General features: G+C 51.1%; 1 protein-coding gene across 1 annotated transcript in view; it reads right to left on the bottom strand.

Annotated features, from left to right (window-relative positions):
* Nucleotides 1-292: 292 nt before the first annotated feature.
* cskl (c-src tyrosine kinase-like) overlaps nt 293-17,196 on the bottom strand; it is a 29,551-nt gene continuing 12,647 nt past the window's right edge. Inside the window, exons 2-13 of the mRNA XM_083691011.1 lie at nt 12,918-12,997; nt 11,544-11,657; nt 11,186-11,298; nt 7,227-7,446; nt 4,673-4,766; nt 4,149-4,214; nt 3,781-3,880; nt 3,597-3,687; nt 3,298-3,371; nt 2,809-3,004; nt 2,283-2,369; nt 293-1,919 (exon numbers count right to left, since the gene is read on the bottom strand). Of these exons, the coding sequence (XP_083547137.1) occupies nt 1,737-1,919; nt 2,283-2,369; nt 2,809-3,004; nt 3,298-3,371; nt 3,597-3,687; nt 3,781-3,880; nt 4,149-4,214; nt 4,673-4,766; nt 7,227-7,446; nt 11,186-11,298; nt 11,544-11,657; nt 12,918-12,932 (1,353 nt within the window). The 5' untranslated portion in view covers nt 12,933-12,997 and the 3' untranslated portion in view covers nt 293-1,736. The remainder of the gene's footprint in view (nt 1,920-2,282; nt 2,370-2,808; nt 3,005-3,297; nt 3,372-3,596; nt 3,688-3,780; nt 3,881-4,148; nt 4,215-4,672; nt 4,767-7,226; nt 7,447-11,185; nt 11,299-11,543; nt 11,658-12,917; nt 12,998-17,196) is intronic.

Raw genomic sequence — 17,196 nt, 5'->3', positions numbered from 1 at the left:
TAGTTGAGTACAGAGGAGGCTGGTGGAGGTAGAAATCAGAGGGCGGGGCTCGTTGTAATGCGTGGAACGCAATGAGGAATGGTATCAAACATGTGGTTTGATACCATTCCTCATTCCGTTCCATGCATTACAAATGAGCCTGTCCTTCAATTTCTACCTCCACCAGCCTCCCCTGGTTGAGTAGATGTGTTGTTGCTAGCGTGCGTGTGTGTGTGTGTGTGTGTATCCGTAACCCTTTCCCTTGTCTGTGTGATGTCATCATATCATGCAGATGCTGTCTCCACACTGCGTCAGATGGAATGATTTATTCATAATCATGGCAGCATAATAAAACGATGAACATTGAAGAGCACTGACAGTTAAACCCAAGGCCTCTCACGTAGCATGCACCAACCCGCCCCGGCGTTCTCAGGGACACTGCACATCCTAACCTCAGTCCTCCTCTCTTCTCTTCTCAAACCCATCCTTTTTTGGAGTCTCCTTTTTCTTTTTCTCGTTCTTCTTCTTCTTTTTTTTTTTTTTTTTATCCTTTAAATATATTTTTAATATAAAACAAGCCCACGTATGATGATAATTGTCCATGTTTGTGACCGACCGACCGACCGGGCCCTCCCTCCCCTCCCCTCCTCCCTGCAGTCCAGTGTCCTGTGTTGACTTGGAGAGGACATCAGCTGGGGAGCACCTGTGTTCTGGCCCACGGCCACCACGCCTCCTCTCTCTATGTTCAGTTTCTCTTTGCGGACACAGACGAACCCGTTCCGGAGGGAGACGGCACAAAGCAGATAAACAAAGCAAGAAAAAAAACACAACAACAACAGAAAAAACAAAACACAATTTTTTTTAAAAACAACATTATTTAAAAAAAGAAAAAAAGGAATAAAAAACCAATAGTCCGAGAGCGGAGGAGTGCTGGAGGCGGGGTAGTCTGGAGCTCTGTATACTGGAGGCACTTTGGCACAGAGTGAAGACCCCACACACACACACACGGGAGGGGGGGACGGGGGACCGGGAGCATGCAGCGCCAAGTAACACAGAGATCCAGGAATGATCAGGGCACAGAGAGAGAGAGAGAGAGAGAGAGAGGGGGAGCGGAAGGGAGGGAGGGAGGTAGAGGGTGGGGAAGATGGGGGGGGGGGGAGAGAAAGAAAGAAAGAAAGAAAGAAAGAAAGAAAGAAAGAAAGAAAGAAAAAGCACCTGACAAACATGTGGAGGAAAAGGCCAGCCTCCCCCCAGTACTGTCACGTTGTTGTGGAGAGGAACAAAGAAGAAAAAGAACTTCAGGAGAAGACACAGGAGAGAGAGAGCTTCAGGAGAAGACAAGGTCCGAGTGAAGAGACCGAGTGGGAACACCGAAGAGGAACAGGAGGAGGACGATGAAGATGCCGATGGAGGGAGAGAGAGGAGGGAGGAAGAGGAGGAGAACCAGTCGGCAAAAGCTATACAACACGGAAAAAGGTACAGGTCTGGTTCACGGTAGAAAGAACAAGAGGAGGGGGTGGAGGTGGGGGTGGGGAGGGGGATGGTGTAGTAAGGTCCCCCAGGTAAACAGGTCTCAGGGCAGGGGCGTGGTCCACAGGTGAGGCAGGCAGCTCAGATGAGGCCTGCTCCAGTTTAGTTAGCTCCTCTCTCTCTCTCTCCCTCTCCTCCTCCTTCCGTCCCTCCACCAGAGCTGTGTTAGAGGCCGGGACCGGGCCAAGTCTTCCTCTCCTCTCCTCTCCTCTCCTCATCCCCCTCTCTCACAGGTAGAGCTCCTTGGCTCTGATGTGCTGCATCTTTTCCCTCAGTATGCGGAAGGAGGGCCGCAGCGCCACGTCCAGGGTCCAGCACTGCTTCATCAGGTCGTACACCACTGGGGAGCAGCCGTCCGGGGCGTCCATCTTGTAGCCCTTCTCCACCCGAGGCACCACCTCCTTCAGGGGCTGAGGAGCACAAGAGAAGAGGGTGGGTGGGGGGGGGGGGGGGTTATAATCTCAAGGCACAAGATACACAGATGCCCACACACCAGGGGAGGCTTGGTGGAGGTAGAAAACAGAGGGCGGGCTCATTGTAACGCACGGAACGGAACATGGAATGGTATCAAAACACACTGTGTGATAAACATGTGAAACACGCATCGCACACATTTTTCAGAATTATCATTATTTATTTATTTTTTATGCCTTGTTGCGAAAACAAAGACAGTGAAGCCTGCCCCCTGCTGGTATCAAAGCTACCCCACACATCTTGATATGTAGAAACACATGTTTCAGCCATGGCAAAGAAATGCAGCGTGAGAAGCTTACAATTCTGGGGTAAGGCACGCGGCCAAAGGAGTAGATCTCCCACAGCAGGATACCGTAACTCCACACGTCTGACTTGGTGGAGAACCTCTGTTGAGCAGGAGACAGGAAGAGGGTCAACAACAGACACACACTGGTACAGGCACAAACACCAACAAACACTAACAACTCTGAAAACTTTATTGTGCCAATCCTGGGCAATTGGTCTCACAGCTGTAGAAAAGACATCACACAATAACACACGATATAAAAAACACACAAACACACATTTGCATGCCCCCTCATCTGCTTTCCCGACGTCAACTTCCTCCTCTCTCCCTCTCCCCCTTGGCCTTACTGTTTTGATCCTGTATGTACTACTTGTTTCTCTGTAAAGTGTGTTGAGGCTCTGTAAAGTGTGTTGAGGCTCTGTAAAGTGTGTAGAGGCTGTATGTACTACTTGTTTCTTTGTAAAGTGTGTTGAGGCTGTATGTACTACTTGTTTCTCTGTAAAGTGTGTTGAGGCTTGCGAAATAACACTTGATGTCACCTTCTCTCTAAGGGCTTCGGGCGAGGTCCACTTGACGGGCAGTTTAGCCGTGTCCTGTGTGGACGAGGCCTCCTTGGTCAGGCCAAAGTCGCTGACTTTGGCAATGTTGTCATCAGACACCAGGACGTTGCGGGCCGCCAGATCTCTGTGTACAAAGTTGTTGGCCTCCAGATACTCCATGGCTTCACACACATCACTGCACAGGGTGGGGTGGGGCGAGGACACACACACACACACACACATTAGAGAGAGAGAAAGAGAGAGAGAGAGAGAGAGAGAGAGAGAGATCACACACATACAACAGAGACTCATGTCTTAACTCCCACGGAGATCAATCACAACAGCTATTTAAGAGGTTTTTAAAATTCAAAAGCTTTATCGAGAGAAGCGCCTCGTCGAGGGAAAAGAACAAGAACAAGTGAAAATGAGACATCAAAGAGTGGTGCTGTGAGCCACCAACACAGGGGATGTCTGGTGAGGAACACTCACAGGGAGAACTTGAGTAAGCAGTCGCCCCCCAGGACGGTCCGTCCTCGAGAGCGCAGGTAGTCCACCAGGCTGCCCTGTGGATGGGGAGAGAGAGAGAGAGCGGGAGAGAGAATGAGAGAGAGAATTAGTTCCCAGTGTTAAGAGAGAGGGGGGAAGAGAGAGAGTTCCCAGATGTAAGAGAGAGAAAGGGGGGGGGGGGAGAATGAGTTCCCAGACGTAAGAGAGAGAAAGGGGGGAGGGAGACAGAGAGAGAGAGAGCAACTGACAAACATGTGGAGGAAAAGGTAGGGCTGACGGACCTTGGCCATGTACTCTGTGACGATGTAGAGACTGCCCCTCTCCTCCACGATCACACCCAGCAGCTGGACCAGGTTGTTATGCCTCAGCTGCCTGTGGGACAGACACAGGCTTTAATCTCTCTCTCTCTCACACACACACACACACACACACACACACCAGGGAAATGGAGAGGTTGAGACTTACGTCATGACTGAGGCCTCTGCGATGAACGCCTGGGCTGTGGCGTCGTGTTTGATGCACTTCACTGCCACCTTGGTCCCTCTGTAGTCACCCACCATCACGTCTGAGAAGGACACACACGTTTACTACAGGACAGCACCACACACACACACACACGTTTACTACAGGACAGGACAGCACCACACACACACACACACACTTACCACTTGACAACACCACGCAGACACAGAGGATGTTCTCTGCTTTCACAGAAACTGAAAGTCACCAAAACAACACTCTAAAATAGTTCTCACATAACGGTTTAGGACCTTTGACAGATGTCAAGAGGATGTGGTCTCACACACCCACACAAGCTGTGGCAGGGTCCTTACCTCCAAACTCCCCTTTGCCAATGGTCTGGATGAGCTTGAGTTCCTTTCTGTTCAGGGCCCAGCCACCTGGGGAGCAGCAACATACACATGAGAGAGAGAGAGAGGCGGAGAGAGAGAGTGAGGCAGAGACAGAGAGAGACAGAGAGAGACAGAGACAGAGACAGAGACAGAGACAGACAGAGAGAGAGAGAGAGAGAGAGAGAGAGAGAGAGAGAGAGAGAGAGAGAGAGATTAGCTGAGTCTCTGGTGATGCAGAGGCACTGTACTGTCACAGCAGACTCCCATCCCCAGACAGGGCAGGCTGCCCCACACAGTTAATTACTGCTGATTAAAGCCCTTCAGCCCAGGTTTACTGTAGAGTAGGAGACACACTGTGTGTGCGCATTTGTGCATTCTTAGTCCTTCTAGTCTACAGGAGAGATTGGGATTTACACTGAGTGTGTGTGTGTGTGTGGGGGGGGGGGGGTATTCTCCCTTGAGTCAGGTGTTAAGTCTGAGGTAGGTACTAGAGTAAGTCTCCTTACTCCTGGAGAACTCGTCCTGGGCAGCCACCGTTCCCTCCATCAGCTTTGGCTTGATCAGTCTGGTACAGAGGCCGTCAGCATCTTTGGTGTAATGCTGCAGAGAGAGAGAGGGAGGGAGAGAGAGAGAGAGACAAGTTAAGGGCTTTACACACAGCAGGGCCAACCTGAACCAATCTGTGCCGGCTCGGAAATGTCCCTTAAAAGCAAAACGTCCTTTAAAAAAGGTTTTAAAAGGTCCTTTAAGGCAATGTCTCAGCAACAGCTGGATACGTAACCAGCCCAGGCCAGAACAACTCAGTTCACATCGTCTCTGTAGTGTAAATGAGGATTTAGTTAGCTAATGTGTCAGTACCAGGGGAGGCTGGTGGAGGTAGAAATCTGTTTGATACCATTTCTCATGATGTTCCATGCATTACAATGAGCCCGTCCTCCGATGTCTACCTCCACCAGCCTCGTACTAACAGACAACCTGCTATGAAGACGCCCCATGTCTCAACAGCAGGGCTCCAACCTCAACCCCCTCACTCAGGGCTCAAAGCGAAATTAAAATTCAATTCATGGATTGACGAAATCCACATGGAAAATGAAAATGGGCGAAATTCAAACCGAATTTCAAACCGAATCCCCCCCCCCCGACCTTACTCAACAGACAACAAAGTGTGAGAGGAGACTCAAAGCCAATCGGGGGTGGGGTTAGAGAAGGGACTGCTAATTAACTCATGTTGGGGAGGAGGAGGAGGAGGAGGAGGTGCAGGGGGTTGTGGGAACAAACAGCAGGGGATCATGTGTGTGGGTGTGAGAGAGGTCGACCACTTCCCCTTCACTTCACTTCAGATCAACAACTACAACAGCAACAACAACAACAAACACAGCTCCGGGCAACACCAACTGATCTGTATATGATTAGCCCTCACGGGTCACGGACATTCTCATGGCCTGTGATGAGATGTATAGTCTAATAAAGGAGGGAGAAACCAACCCCCCCCCCGCCCCCCCGCCCCCCCGCCACAGATGTGATGTGATCTGACTGACATTGACTCCCACCCACGTTATCAGCCCAGTAGCCTTCTCCAGGGCGTCAAGAGTGTGCCACTTTCATTTCTACTTAGTTTTGACGCTACGTTATGTTCCGTTAGTCAGTCCAGTCCAGTGGTCCCCCCCCCCCCACACACACACCCCGCCTTAGGGTGGGTTAGGGTGTGCGTTCCTGATTCCTCTTCACTTTACTGATCTGACTGCTTGACAGTCTTCGGCTGCTGTGGCTGTTCACCGCCAGCAGAGGACAGTGTGGCACAAGAATGTGCTGCTGCTCAGTGGTCTTCAGCACAGCCTGCTACTGTCCACTAGAGCCTCATCCCAACACACACACACACACACACACACACACACACACACACACACACACGAACTGTGTTTGAGCTGGACACCCGTCACCAGATCTGCACTTTATTTCTGAGGTCATAAAACCTAGTTTACACTTCTAAGTGTTTGAGAGAATGCCAAGAGACATTAGGACACACACACACACACTTATATAGCCACAAACTCAAAGCAACAACAACCTAGTTGTTGATATATGTGCATATGTAATCCCTTAAATACACTTGTGGTGGGTTGATTGCCTTTGTGTGGTGAACACCACAAACCCCACTGGATGTGTGTGTGTGTGTACAGGAATGCTGAGACTGAATGTGTGAGCGAGTGTGTGTGTTTTTTGAATGCTTGTGTGTGTGTGTGTGCCCGCATGTATGTATGTATGTATGTGTGTGTGTGTGTGTGTGTGTGTGTGTGTGTGACCCCATGTGGAGCCTGTTGTGACAGGATGGTTAGAGCGAGGAGGAAAAGGACCGAGCAGGAAAAACACAAGAATGTAAAGAATTCAGTCATGGATGCTATTACAGAGAGAGAGAGAGAGAGAGGGCGAGGGAGCCATGGAGAACACACAGGGGAGAATCACTAGAGAGAGAACATGAGAAACAGGGAGGGAGAGAGAGAGAGAGAGAAGGAGGGAGAGCGAGAGAGAGAGAGAGAGAGAGGGAGAGCGAGAGACGGATAAGAACAGAAGGAATAAGCCAAGGATTGTGGAAGAGTGATAGTGTGCTAGGCTAGAGAGATAGAGAGATGTTCCTTCGGGCCAGTGTGCAGATTCCCGCCCAAATCCGGGTGCCTCAGGGATCAAGAGCCTTGATGAACAAGCCTGTTATCTTTGAGGAAGTAGTGGCAGTAGTGGCTCTCCCTCTGAGAGAGAGAGGGGGGGACGGGGGGTTGTAGGAGGGAACGTACACTCAACGGGTACGTCCAGAGGAGAAGCACAGGGGAAGCTAAACAACATGAATCAGCTGCATCAGTAGACAGCACACCGTAGGGAGGGAGGGAGGGAGGGAACGGACTGGGTGAGCTGAGGGAGAACTGACGGGGTAGAACATACACAGTAGGGGGGTAGATGTGTAGTGAGTGTGTGTGTGTGTGTGTTGAATGCTTGTGTGTGTGTGTGTGTGTGTGCGTGCGCAGTGTATAGCGTAGTGTACCGGCCTTTGCGCGTCTCGTGTCTCACCTCCACCAGCTGCATGAGGTTCTCGAAGAACTCCTCCTCGTCGATGCTGAGCTTGCCGTCGTGGTAGATGATGCGGTAGTGCTCCACCTTGCCGTCGCAGCTCACGCAGAGGGTGTAGTCGCCGGGGTAGTTGGTGCTCTCCCTGACCAGGTACAGGCCCGTCTCCGGGGGGTAGAGGAGACGCTCCGCCTGCTCCCGCGTGATCTTCCCGTGGAACCATCTGGAAAAAAAAAAAAAAAAGGACAAGGAGAACTTTAAAAAAAATTACGATGCATGCCACGGACAGCTAACCTATTAAGGACATCGTCTCCTGTAAGGAAAGAAGAGGAGGGGGGGGGGGGATGGGAGAGAGTGAGAGGTAGAGATGGAGAGAGATGAGAGAGGGAGAGATGGGAGAGAGAGATGGGAGAGATGGGTGGGAGAGAGAGATGGGAGAGAGAGATGGGAGAGAGAGATGGATGGGAGAGAGAGATGGGAGAGAGAGAGAGATGGGAGAGAGAGATGGGAGAGAGAGATGGGAGAGAGAGAGAGGGAGAGAGAGATGGATGGGAGAGAGAGTGAGAGAGAGAGAGATGGATGGGAGGGAGAGGGAGGGAGAGAGAGATGGATGGGAGAGAGAGTGAGAGATGAGAGAGAGGGCCTCTACCATTGGATTTTGCCTCACTGCTAATCCATCACCCAGACTTGGAGCATATGCGATACACAGTATATGCAACCCAGAGATTACCCAAATACAGTAAACACAACATGACGCACACTAAGCCCTGTGTAGCGAGGTGAAACGCAGTCAGCCTCAGACAATAGACCAGGGGGAGAGAAACCACAGCTAGCTTCACAACGCAGTGGCATTTCAGTTGGTTCTGCTCTAGCAGGGAAGGGAGGGAGAGAGAGAGAGAGAGAGAGGGAGAGAGAGAGAGGGCCATCATGTCTTTAAGGAGCCAGTAGGAAAGTACCTGAGACCCAAACAACAGGAAACCCTGTGCACACAGATGCGGGGCAGGGAGGGGGCAGGGGCAGGGGCAGGGCGGGGGAAACTGACACACAGGCGCTTGCAATAACAGGAAAATGCAAAGCTGCTCAGGCAAGACGCCGGGCATGCCGGCCCCCTCCATTAACAGGGAGGTGAGACCACTCTCAGAAGAGAGAGAGAGAGAGAGAGAAACAGCCTCTCTCTTCACCTCACAAGACAAGTCCATAAAAGCTGCCCTCGGCTGACCGCGAGGCGAGGCCAGGCCACTGCACAGCTCTCTGACAGCAAACGTTGTTCTTTTAAAACATCAATAAAGGCACTTTATTTTCAACTTTTAACAGAAGAGTGCCTTGGTCTGCTCTCTGTCTTAATCGTCTCTCATGTCTTCTACGTACATATCTAGTCTAGTCTGTGGAGCTCCAACTAGACCAGCTCCACTGCCTCTCTTCCTTCAGGTCGTTTAGATTTTGCGGTTCCCCCCCGTACTGTACTGGCGTCCCCCTCCGTCAGCAGACTCTCCCAGCAGTTAAACAGGCCCGGGCAGACTCTCCCAGCAGTTAAACCGACCCGAGCGACAGGACCTGGGAGGTCTATACAGCCCGTCTCTGTGGACTGGTGAGTCAAGGGTAATCAACGTGTGTAATTGATTTGGACTGTTCCCCCTGCCGCACCATGCCCTGCCCTGCCCTGCCCTGCTCCCCTCCCCTCCTCCTCCTCCTCTCCCTCCTCCTCCTCCTCCTCAGACAGACAGAGCAGGGCCTTGTGCAAAGCAGCTTAATGCGGCTTGAGTTGATTAGATCAGCCGATCTGCTTCTCCATGGACAGCAGCTCCTTTACTCCCATTAATCTGAGAGGAGGAGCGGCCGGGCGCCAACCAGAGAGAGAGAGAGAGCACCCACCCAGAGAGAGAGAGAGAGAGAGAGAGAGAGAGAGAGCACCCACCCAGAGAGAGAGAGCACCCAGTCAGAGAGAGAGAGCACCCACCCAGAGAGAGAGAGCACCCAGTCAGAGAGAGAGAGAGCACCCAGTCAGAGAGAGAGAGAGCACCCAGTCAGAGAGAGAGAGAGCACCCACCCAGAGAGAGAGAGAGAGAGAGAGCACCCACCCAGAGAGAGCGAGCACCCACCCAGAGAGAGAGAGAGAGAGCACCCCACCAATCACTGGGGCACACAGGAGGAGCACAATCAAGCAAACAGCCTCTCAGTGTCTTCTACACAAGGATGGCTGTTCTACAGTATGGCCCATAGGCTCTTCTACACAAGGATGGCTGTTCTACAGTATGGCCCATAGGCTCTTCTACACAAGGATGGCTGTTCTACAGTATGGCCCATAGGCTCTTCTACACTGGGGTTGGCTGTTCTACAGTATGGCCCATAGGCTCTTCTACACTCGGTTGGCTGTTCTACAGTATGGCCCATAGGCTCTTCTACACTCGGTTGGCTGTTCTATGGCCCATAGGCTCTTCTCCACTCAGTTGGCTGTTCTACAGTATAGCCCATTGCTTCAACAGCAGAACTGTGTAAGACATTACATGTTAGGCGAGATTTGTGATGTTCCTTATTCAATAGGAATGGCTGGAGAAGGACAGAGAGGGGGGTAGAGAGGAAAGTAGAGAAAGAAGGGAAGGAGAGAGAGAGGAGAGTGGAGGGGAGGGAAGAGAGGAGAGACGGCGGGAAGGAGTGGACAGTGGCAGTCTTATTTAGGGTGGGTGCTGCCCTGTGCTGTGTTCTCCTCGCTCAGCCCCGGCACAAGTGCATTTCTACCACCAGGGAGCAGCAGTGAGAGCTGTGTGAGGTCAGAAGAGCACCTTTCATATCAGGGTGTGGGGACGCAAGACCACAGCTGAGATGTTATATAATCCAATGGGGAGAGAGAGAGGTGTGTGTGTGTGTGTGTGTGTGTTATGGCCCAGCAGGTTTCGTTGAAACGACCTCAGACACCTGACTGGCACCATCTCCTAGCCCTGTGAGTGACACAGTGGTGATGTCCACCCCCCTGTTTTATCTCATTTGCATAAGTCTCTCAGGTTTTGTTTTTTTCCTTGTTTGAAATAGCTGCCCTTCAAAGAGCCCGATTCAAATCTCACACCCAGTTGGCCCCACCCTTAGTGGCAGCCACCCAGAGAGAGAGAGAGAGAGAGAGAGAGAGAGAGAGAGAGAGAGAGAGAGAGAGAGGCAGGGAGAGAGAGAGAGAGAGAGGCAGGGAGAGAGAGAGAGGCAGAGAGAGAGAGAGAGGCAGAGAGAGGGAGAGAGAGAGGCAGGGAGAGAGAGAGAGGCAGAGAGAGGGAGAGAGAGAGGCAGGGAGAGGGAGGGAGAGAGAGAGAGGCAGAGAGAGAGAGAGAGAGGCAGAGAGAGAGAGAGAGAGGCAGGGAGAGAGAGAGAGAGGCAGGGAGAGAGAGAGAGGCAGGGAGAGAGAGAGAGAGGCAGGGAGAGAGAGAGAGAGGCAGGGAGAGAGAGAGAGGCAGGGAGAGAGAGAGAGAGGCAGGGAGAGAGAGAGAGAGGCAGGGAGAGAGAGAGAGGCAGGGAGAGAGAGAGAGGCAGAGAGAGAGAGAGAGGCAGAGAGAGGGAGAGAGAGAGGCAGGGAGAGAGAGAGAGGCAGAGAGAGGGAGAGAGAGAGGCAGGGAGAGGGAGGGAGAGAGAGAGAGGCAGGGAGAGAGAGAGAGGCAGAGAGAGGGAGAGAGAGAGAGGCAGGGAGAGAGAGAGAGGCAGAGAGAGGGAGAGAGAGAGAGGCAGGGAGAGAGAGAGAGGCAGGGAGAGAGAGAGAGGCTGAGAGAGAGAGAGAGGCAGGGAGAGGGAGGCAGGGAGAGAGAGAGGCAGGGAGAGACAGAAAGAGAGAGAGAGAAAGAGAGACAGACACACAGACACATGGCCATTTCTGATGATCTTCCAATCTTAAACCAGAGCCCCACACTCATACATTCATCACTCTCTGAAACCTGGTAATTTGTTGCAGGTAAAAACACAACATGCACACCTACTAATGTACTTACGGCATGAGACTGAGTTTCCCTCCTGACTTCACCCCTTCCCTTTTCTGGACGTAGTTGGCTGGGATGGTGCCCTCCCGGCCCCCTGTGTTCTTAGCTTTGTACCAGTTTGGATCCTAAGACATCAGGAGGAAAACCCTTCATCACCACCTGTATCACCAATGGTTAACAAAAACACACGTGCGCGCGCACGCACACACACGCGCGACACAGGACACACGCAAGACACACACACACACACAACGCACAGACCACACGCAGACGCGCGCACGCACGCACACATACGACGTGCACACACACGATGTGCGCACACACACAACACGTGCACACACACACACACACACACCACTGCCTTGCTTACCCTGGTGACTCCGATGATGCTCAGCAAATCTCCTTTACAGAAAGGCAGGTCCTGCTCGTTGGTGGACTGGAAGTTGTACTTGGCGACACACTCTGTGCCAGGCGACCACGGTACCTGGGGTCAGGAGGGAAGAAGAAGACAGCGTCATGGTTAGGGTGGGCAACAGTCTGACTGTCTAACAGTCTGACTCCAGGGTGAGCTTGGATGCCTCGACAGAGGTGGGACCGACTAAGCCTATATTTTGCTGTTCAATTCAAACCACGTGAGATGTGTGTCTTGAACGCGGCTTATCTGTAGGGCTTCTAAGCCTAGCCTGCGGTGTGTGGAGTGTTTTAAGGCAGCGTTCGAACTTCAAAGGACTCAGAGCCACTGTTCTCAGTGACATGCAAAGAGATAGAATGAGTACAAAGCAGTGTGTGTGTGTGTGTGTGTGTGAGTGTGCGAGTGCGAAAGAGCAGAGAGACTTGTCCTCACATAACCGGAATTATTCCTGAAGCAATTCCCAACTCAACGTGTCTGATAAGCGCATCTGACTGGAACACGCATCCCTCAATTATTTCATGATAGGAGTCAAAGAGTCATGAGCGTCAGCGAGTGTCAGGGAGGGTTATGTACTGTTCTCTGTCAAGAGATTAGAGTCAGTTGGGTTGATAGGCAAATGTGAAGGCTGAGGATGCAGGGAGATGGTAATCCTGCTGTGTGCCCATAGCTGCCATTTGAGAAGCAACGGTTCAGTCAGTCAGTAGCAAACCTGGGCAGGGGGGGCAGGGGACTTAGATTAGTAGAGGTGTGTGTGTGTGTGTGTCCTCAGGCCTGTCTCTGGCCTCCTCTCCCCATCCTTAGGGACAGAGAGCAGAGATGGTATATACTCACCGAGATGGTATATACTGGTGGTATATACTCACTGGCCACTTTATTAGGAACACCTGTACACCTTCTCATGGTGGAGGTGGTGTAATGGTGTGGGGAATGTTTTCTTGGCACACTTTGTGCCCGTTAATGCCAATCAATTATCTTCTAATGGCTACTTCCAGCATGATAATGCATCATGTCACAAAGCAAAAGTCGTCTCAAACTGCTTTCATGAACATGACAGTGAGTTGAGTGTTCTTCAGTGGCCTTCCCAGTCACCGGATCTGAATCCAATAGAACTCCTTAGGAATTGCGTGACGCAATCATGTCATCATGGACCAGAATCTCATAGGAATGTTTCCAACATCTTGTGGAATCAATGCCACGAAGAATTGAGGCTGTTTTGAGAGCAAAGGGAGGCCCTACCCAGGATTAGTATAGTGTTCCTAATAAAGTGTTCAGTGTGTGCGTGTGTTGGCACGTGTGTGTGTGTGTGTGTGTGTGCTTGTGCCATCCTCTCACCTGGATCCCAGACATGGTGAAGGGAGTGGGGCAGCAGGCGTCCTCTGGCAGGCGTCACTGGTCAGCTGGGACCATCAGAGCTGCAAGACAAGAGAGAAGACAAAGTCAATAACCCACCATGTTCACACGGACCGCAGGGTTCTCCCCAGGATGTCTGACCAGCGTGGCGCTGGACGGCATCATCAAAGCCCAATTCACTGAGGAACATCTTAATGCTTTCGCTGTGACTATGAACACACAACACAAGCACCTTCATTCTATTAGAATATGAGACACCAGAATGGAACAGGAGACAAAAGAAAGCGTTCTCTGTGTATCCTGCTGTGCTTCGCTCTAAGAGCTAATCGTTTCCCTATCAAGGTGACCTTCCCGGCGAGGGGAATGCAGGGGAGTTGATCCTCCCTCCCAGGAGAACAGAAAGAAGCCTCTCTGCTGTCTGCACTCTAAACACACTATCTGCTGTATGGCACAGTCAGGCACAGCTCCACGACACTAAACAATATCACGTGATATGATTAGCTCTATGCACTGTAGTGTGCGTGTGCATGTGTATGTGTGTGTGTGTGTGTAACAGGCAGAACACAGCAGATGCTTAGCCTGAGGCAGGTTTCTCTGCTCTCTGTCCCTAAGGATGGGGAGAGGAGGCCAGAGACAGGCCTGAGGACACACACACACACACACACACACACACACACACACACACACACACACGGTCTGAATCACCACAGGAGGTTAGGGTTAGGGTTAAGGCCACGGTTAAGGCCACTCCCCTTTTACCACCACAGACTGCTTCTCACTTCCTTCCGACTGGCCGAGAACAGGAAGTGAGGAAGAAAAGAAAATTGCGAAGAAGGGGGAAGTAAGTGGCTGACGCATATTTTCCGATGGGTGACGAGGAGGGGGGGGGGGGGGGGGGGTGGGGGGCATTAGTTGACTGTGCTTGGTGAGCAACACAGTGGGAGGCATTGTTGTGGTGGCTTTCTCCTCTCCTCCTCCTCTCTCCTCTCCTCCTCTCCTCCTCTCCGCTCATGTTCTGAAGAAGCCTGCTGGTGTGGTGGAGGCGTTCATGTTGAGGAGGTTTTTCCATGGCTTGCTTTTTTTGGGGTCTACGGCCAGGCTATTGTTTAGTTTTAAGCTCTTCGGTGAAGCGAGGGCTGAATGTACACACACTTGATTGAATGATTAATCGATTGTTAAAAAACACCAGATGTTCCAGAGCCACATACTTGACGGTAATCCAACGCCCTCTGAGTGCCAGGAATCTGGGCTACAGTAAGTCTCTTAAAATGATGCATATCTATATCCAGGGAGGGCCGGGTTCACTGATCCCATCCGATACAGTGCATCAATCAGGGGAGCCTCATGGAGGCAGAAATCAGATAACAGGCCATTCCTCGTTCCATGCACTACACAACGAGTCCGTCCTCCGATTTCTACCTCCCTCAGCCTCCCCTGGTACAGTATCAATGGCCATACAGCAGAGCATGTCATATCCTGTGTTGAAACAGGAAGTTGCCTAATGGCTGCTGCGGATCTGTATGCAAACTGACGGAGCCTAATATAGCCTCGCCGGCCGACCCAGAGGATGCTTCTCCCACTTCTCCGCCATTCTTTGGTTAGCTTGGCGCTGCGCTCCACAACGCGGCAGTCTCTGCCGGGGCTCATCAACACCCACAGCCAGACTCACCAACAGAGAGAGATGACAGGTCAAGTGAACGCCATTCCTCTCTCCTCTCGGCAGTGAGATATGCCTGGGAGCTGTTCAGCTGAGTCAAGAGCCTCGACAACAATGTTCATATTTATCTTATCCGTGTGTAGGTGTCAGACAGTGTTGAGCTGTCATATTCTATCACCAGAGGGCTTGTGAAGGGAGACCTACAGTACAACCCAGAGGCAGGGAAGGAAGCCAGTGCATGGGTTGATCCACGGTCAATAGGCTTGGAATAATTCTGACAAAAGAAACCGGTTCAATTCCAGTAGCCGTGCTGAAGCACACTTGGGTTGAAACGCTCACAGAGGAGCTTGCCAACCCACTCAGCAGAAAGGCTGAAGTTCACCTCAGACACAACGGAATAACCTTCTCTCCCTCCCACTCACCCTCCTCTTTCTCTCCTGTTTTTTTAATGAATAAATAAATACATACAATACTAGTCAAAATTTGGACACACCTTCTCATTCAATGGTTTTTCTTTATTTTTTATTATTTTCTACATTGTAGATTGTACATTGTACATTGTTTCCAACATGTTGTGGAATCAATGCCACGAAGAATTGAGGCTGTTTTGAGAGCAAAGGGAGGCCCTACCCAGTATTAGTATAGTGTTCCTAATAAAGTGTTCGGTGAGTGTATATTATAATTTTTTAACAGGTTCCCTTGCTGCTGCCACTGCTATGGCAACCCGCTTAGTAACATAACACCAGCCAGTGTGATGTACCACCTCACAATCAAAATACACCGTTTAGGCTACATCCACACTATGTACATACACACATAACCAAGATGTACTGTGGAAGAAACGGCACACTGCAAAGTTCTAGCCGTCAAAAAAACCCATCTCACTAGCCTGAAACCGTGCTTTCTGCCGTCTCGTTGGAAGAGAACAAACGTGGCCCCCCCAGAGTCAGCGTGCAGAAAACAAACCATCTCTTCTGGCGGAGAATCATCAATCCAAACCCATCTCTTCTGTGTCTCCATCTGGCTAGAATTGAAGGAACACTCTTCTTCATAGGCCCAGTAACTCCCACAACAAATCTCCCATCGCGAGGGAGCGGAACTGAAGATAGGAAGGTAGGAGCTGGTATTTACTCTGCTGGCGCAGTGGTAAGAGCTCGCAGGGCCACAGAGGAGCGTGGCGTGGGAGTCAGGCTAGCAGCTACAGTCAGTCAGTCTTCATGCTGGATCTCCAGCACAGCAGCCTCACGGAGGTGGTGACGGCCTAAGAGGGCTTCAGCCCTGAGCATCACTCAGGGACCTCCACAGCGTCCACGGCCAGTTAAGAGTTGTAACTGCCAGTGGGAGACCTTGCGAGACCTTGACATGCTGTGATGACCGAAAGCTGAGGGAAACAAATTTAAACAACTCACTGATCCTGAGTGGGCATTGCCTCCCTTCTTTTAATATAACAACAATAATAACAATAATAATAATAATAATAATAATAATAATATTATTATTATATGCCATTTAGCTGACGGTTTTATCCAAAGCGACTTACACTGCAGTGAGTGCATACATTGTTCAGTATAGATGGTCCCAGCGGGAATCGAACCCAGTATTGCTCTTCATCTCCTGCACCCCACCTTCAGTCAGGCAGGTCAAATTAGGCTACTACAGTTGGAGATAAGACTGTCACCACAACATCATGTTGTGCACTGGCCAACGGGCTGCATGTACTATATATAGCCGACTATGCAAAGTCTTCTTCAGGTACAGGGTGAGATCACCAGTTGCCTGAGCAGTACGCTCCACTCATTGTTTTCCTCTGGCTGACTCTCTGCGGCCGGCCAGATGGTCAAGGGCAAAGCGTAAATCACACTTCCAGCCTGCTTGGGACTTTACTGTGTGTTATTGCCTATTGTATTCTGTTATGAATCTCTGATTAATTACGTCCTCGTGTTTAAACACTGCACTGTTGAGGGGCCGCTCGTTACGAGCGTTTCATTGTACTGTTTACATCTGCATCCTGCGCGTATGATACAGTGAATAAACTCTGATTTACAACTTGATGTCTGGATCTAGGACGCCCGCACGCTAGTGAGAGTCAAACGGGTGGTGGGTGGCCAGGTAGAGGAACCTCCTCAGTGGGGTTTCTCAACTGCCTGCGCACGTCAGGCTGGTCCAACACGACCATGACGGCGCACAGGGGTAAGTTCAACGGTCAGGACTTGACCGCTGTCGCAGTCGCAGGCATTGCTGTGTGGGTGAGGGAGTGACGGGCAGGACTCCACTGTCACCACTGTGCAATTTAACATGGTTGTACGGTGTCATGGTCAACTGGGAGAACACAAATGGAGTCGGTGTGGCGGCGGCGGCGGCGGCGGTGTGCTGCGTTGGCAGGCTCACACTCCGGCTCAGCACAGAGTCGGTATTGTAGAGTTTACTGGCAGCAAACAAACGGGGAGAAATATGGAAATGTGACCTACACGCTATGCAAATACATAGCAACAGCTCACACACACACACACACACTGTACAGGCTCACACAACACGCTCACACACACACACACACAGTACAGGCTCACACACACACAGTACAGGCTTACACAACACGCGCACATA

Source organism: Argentina silus (assembly GCF_951799395.1).
Source record: "Argentina silus genome assembly, chromosome: 19".
Taxonomy (NCBI): Eukaryota; Metazoa; Chordata; class Actinopteri; order Argentiniformes; family Argentinidae; genus Argentina; species Argentina silus.
Note: the sequence above shows the minus strand (reverse complement) of the source record. Positions and strands in the feature narration are given on the sequence as shown.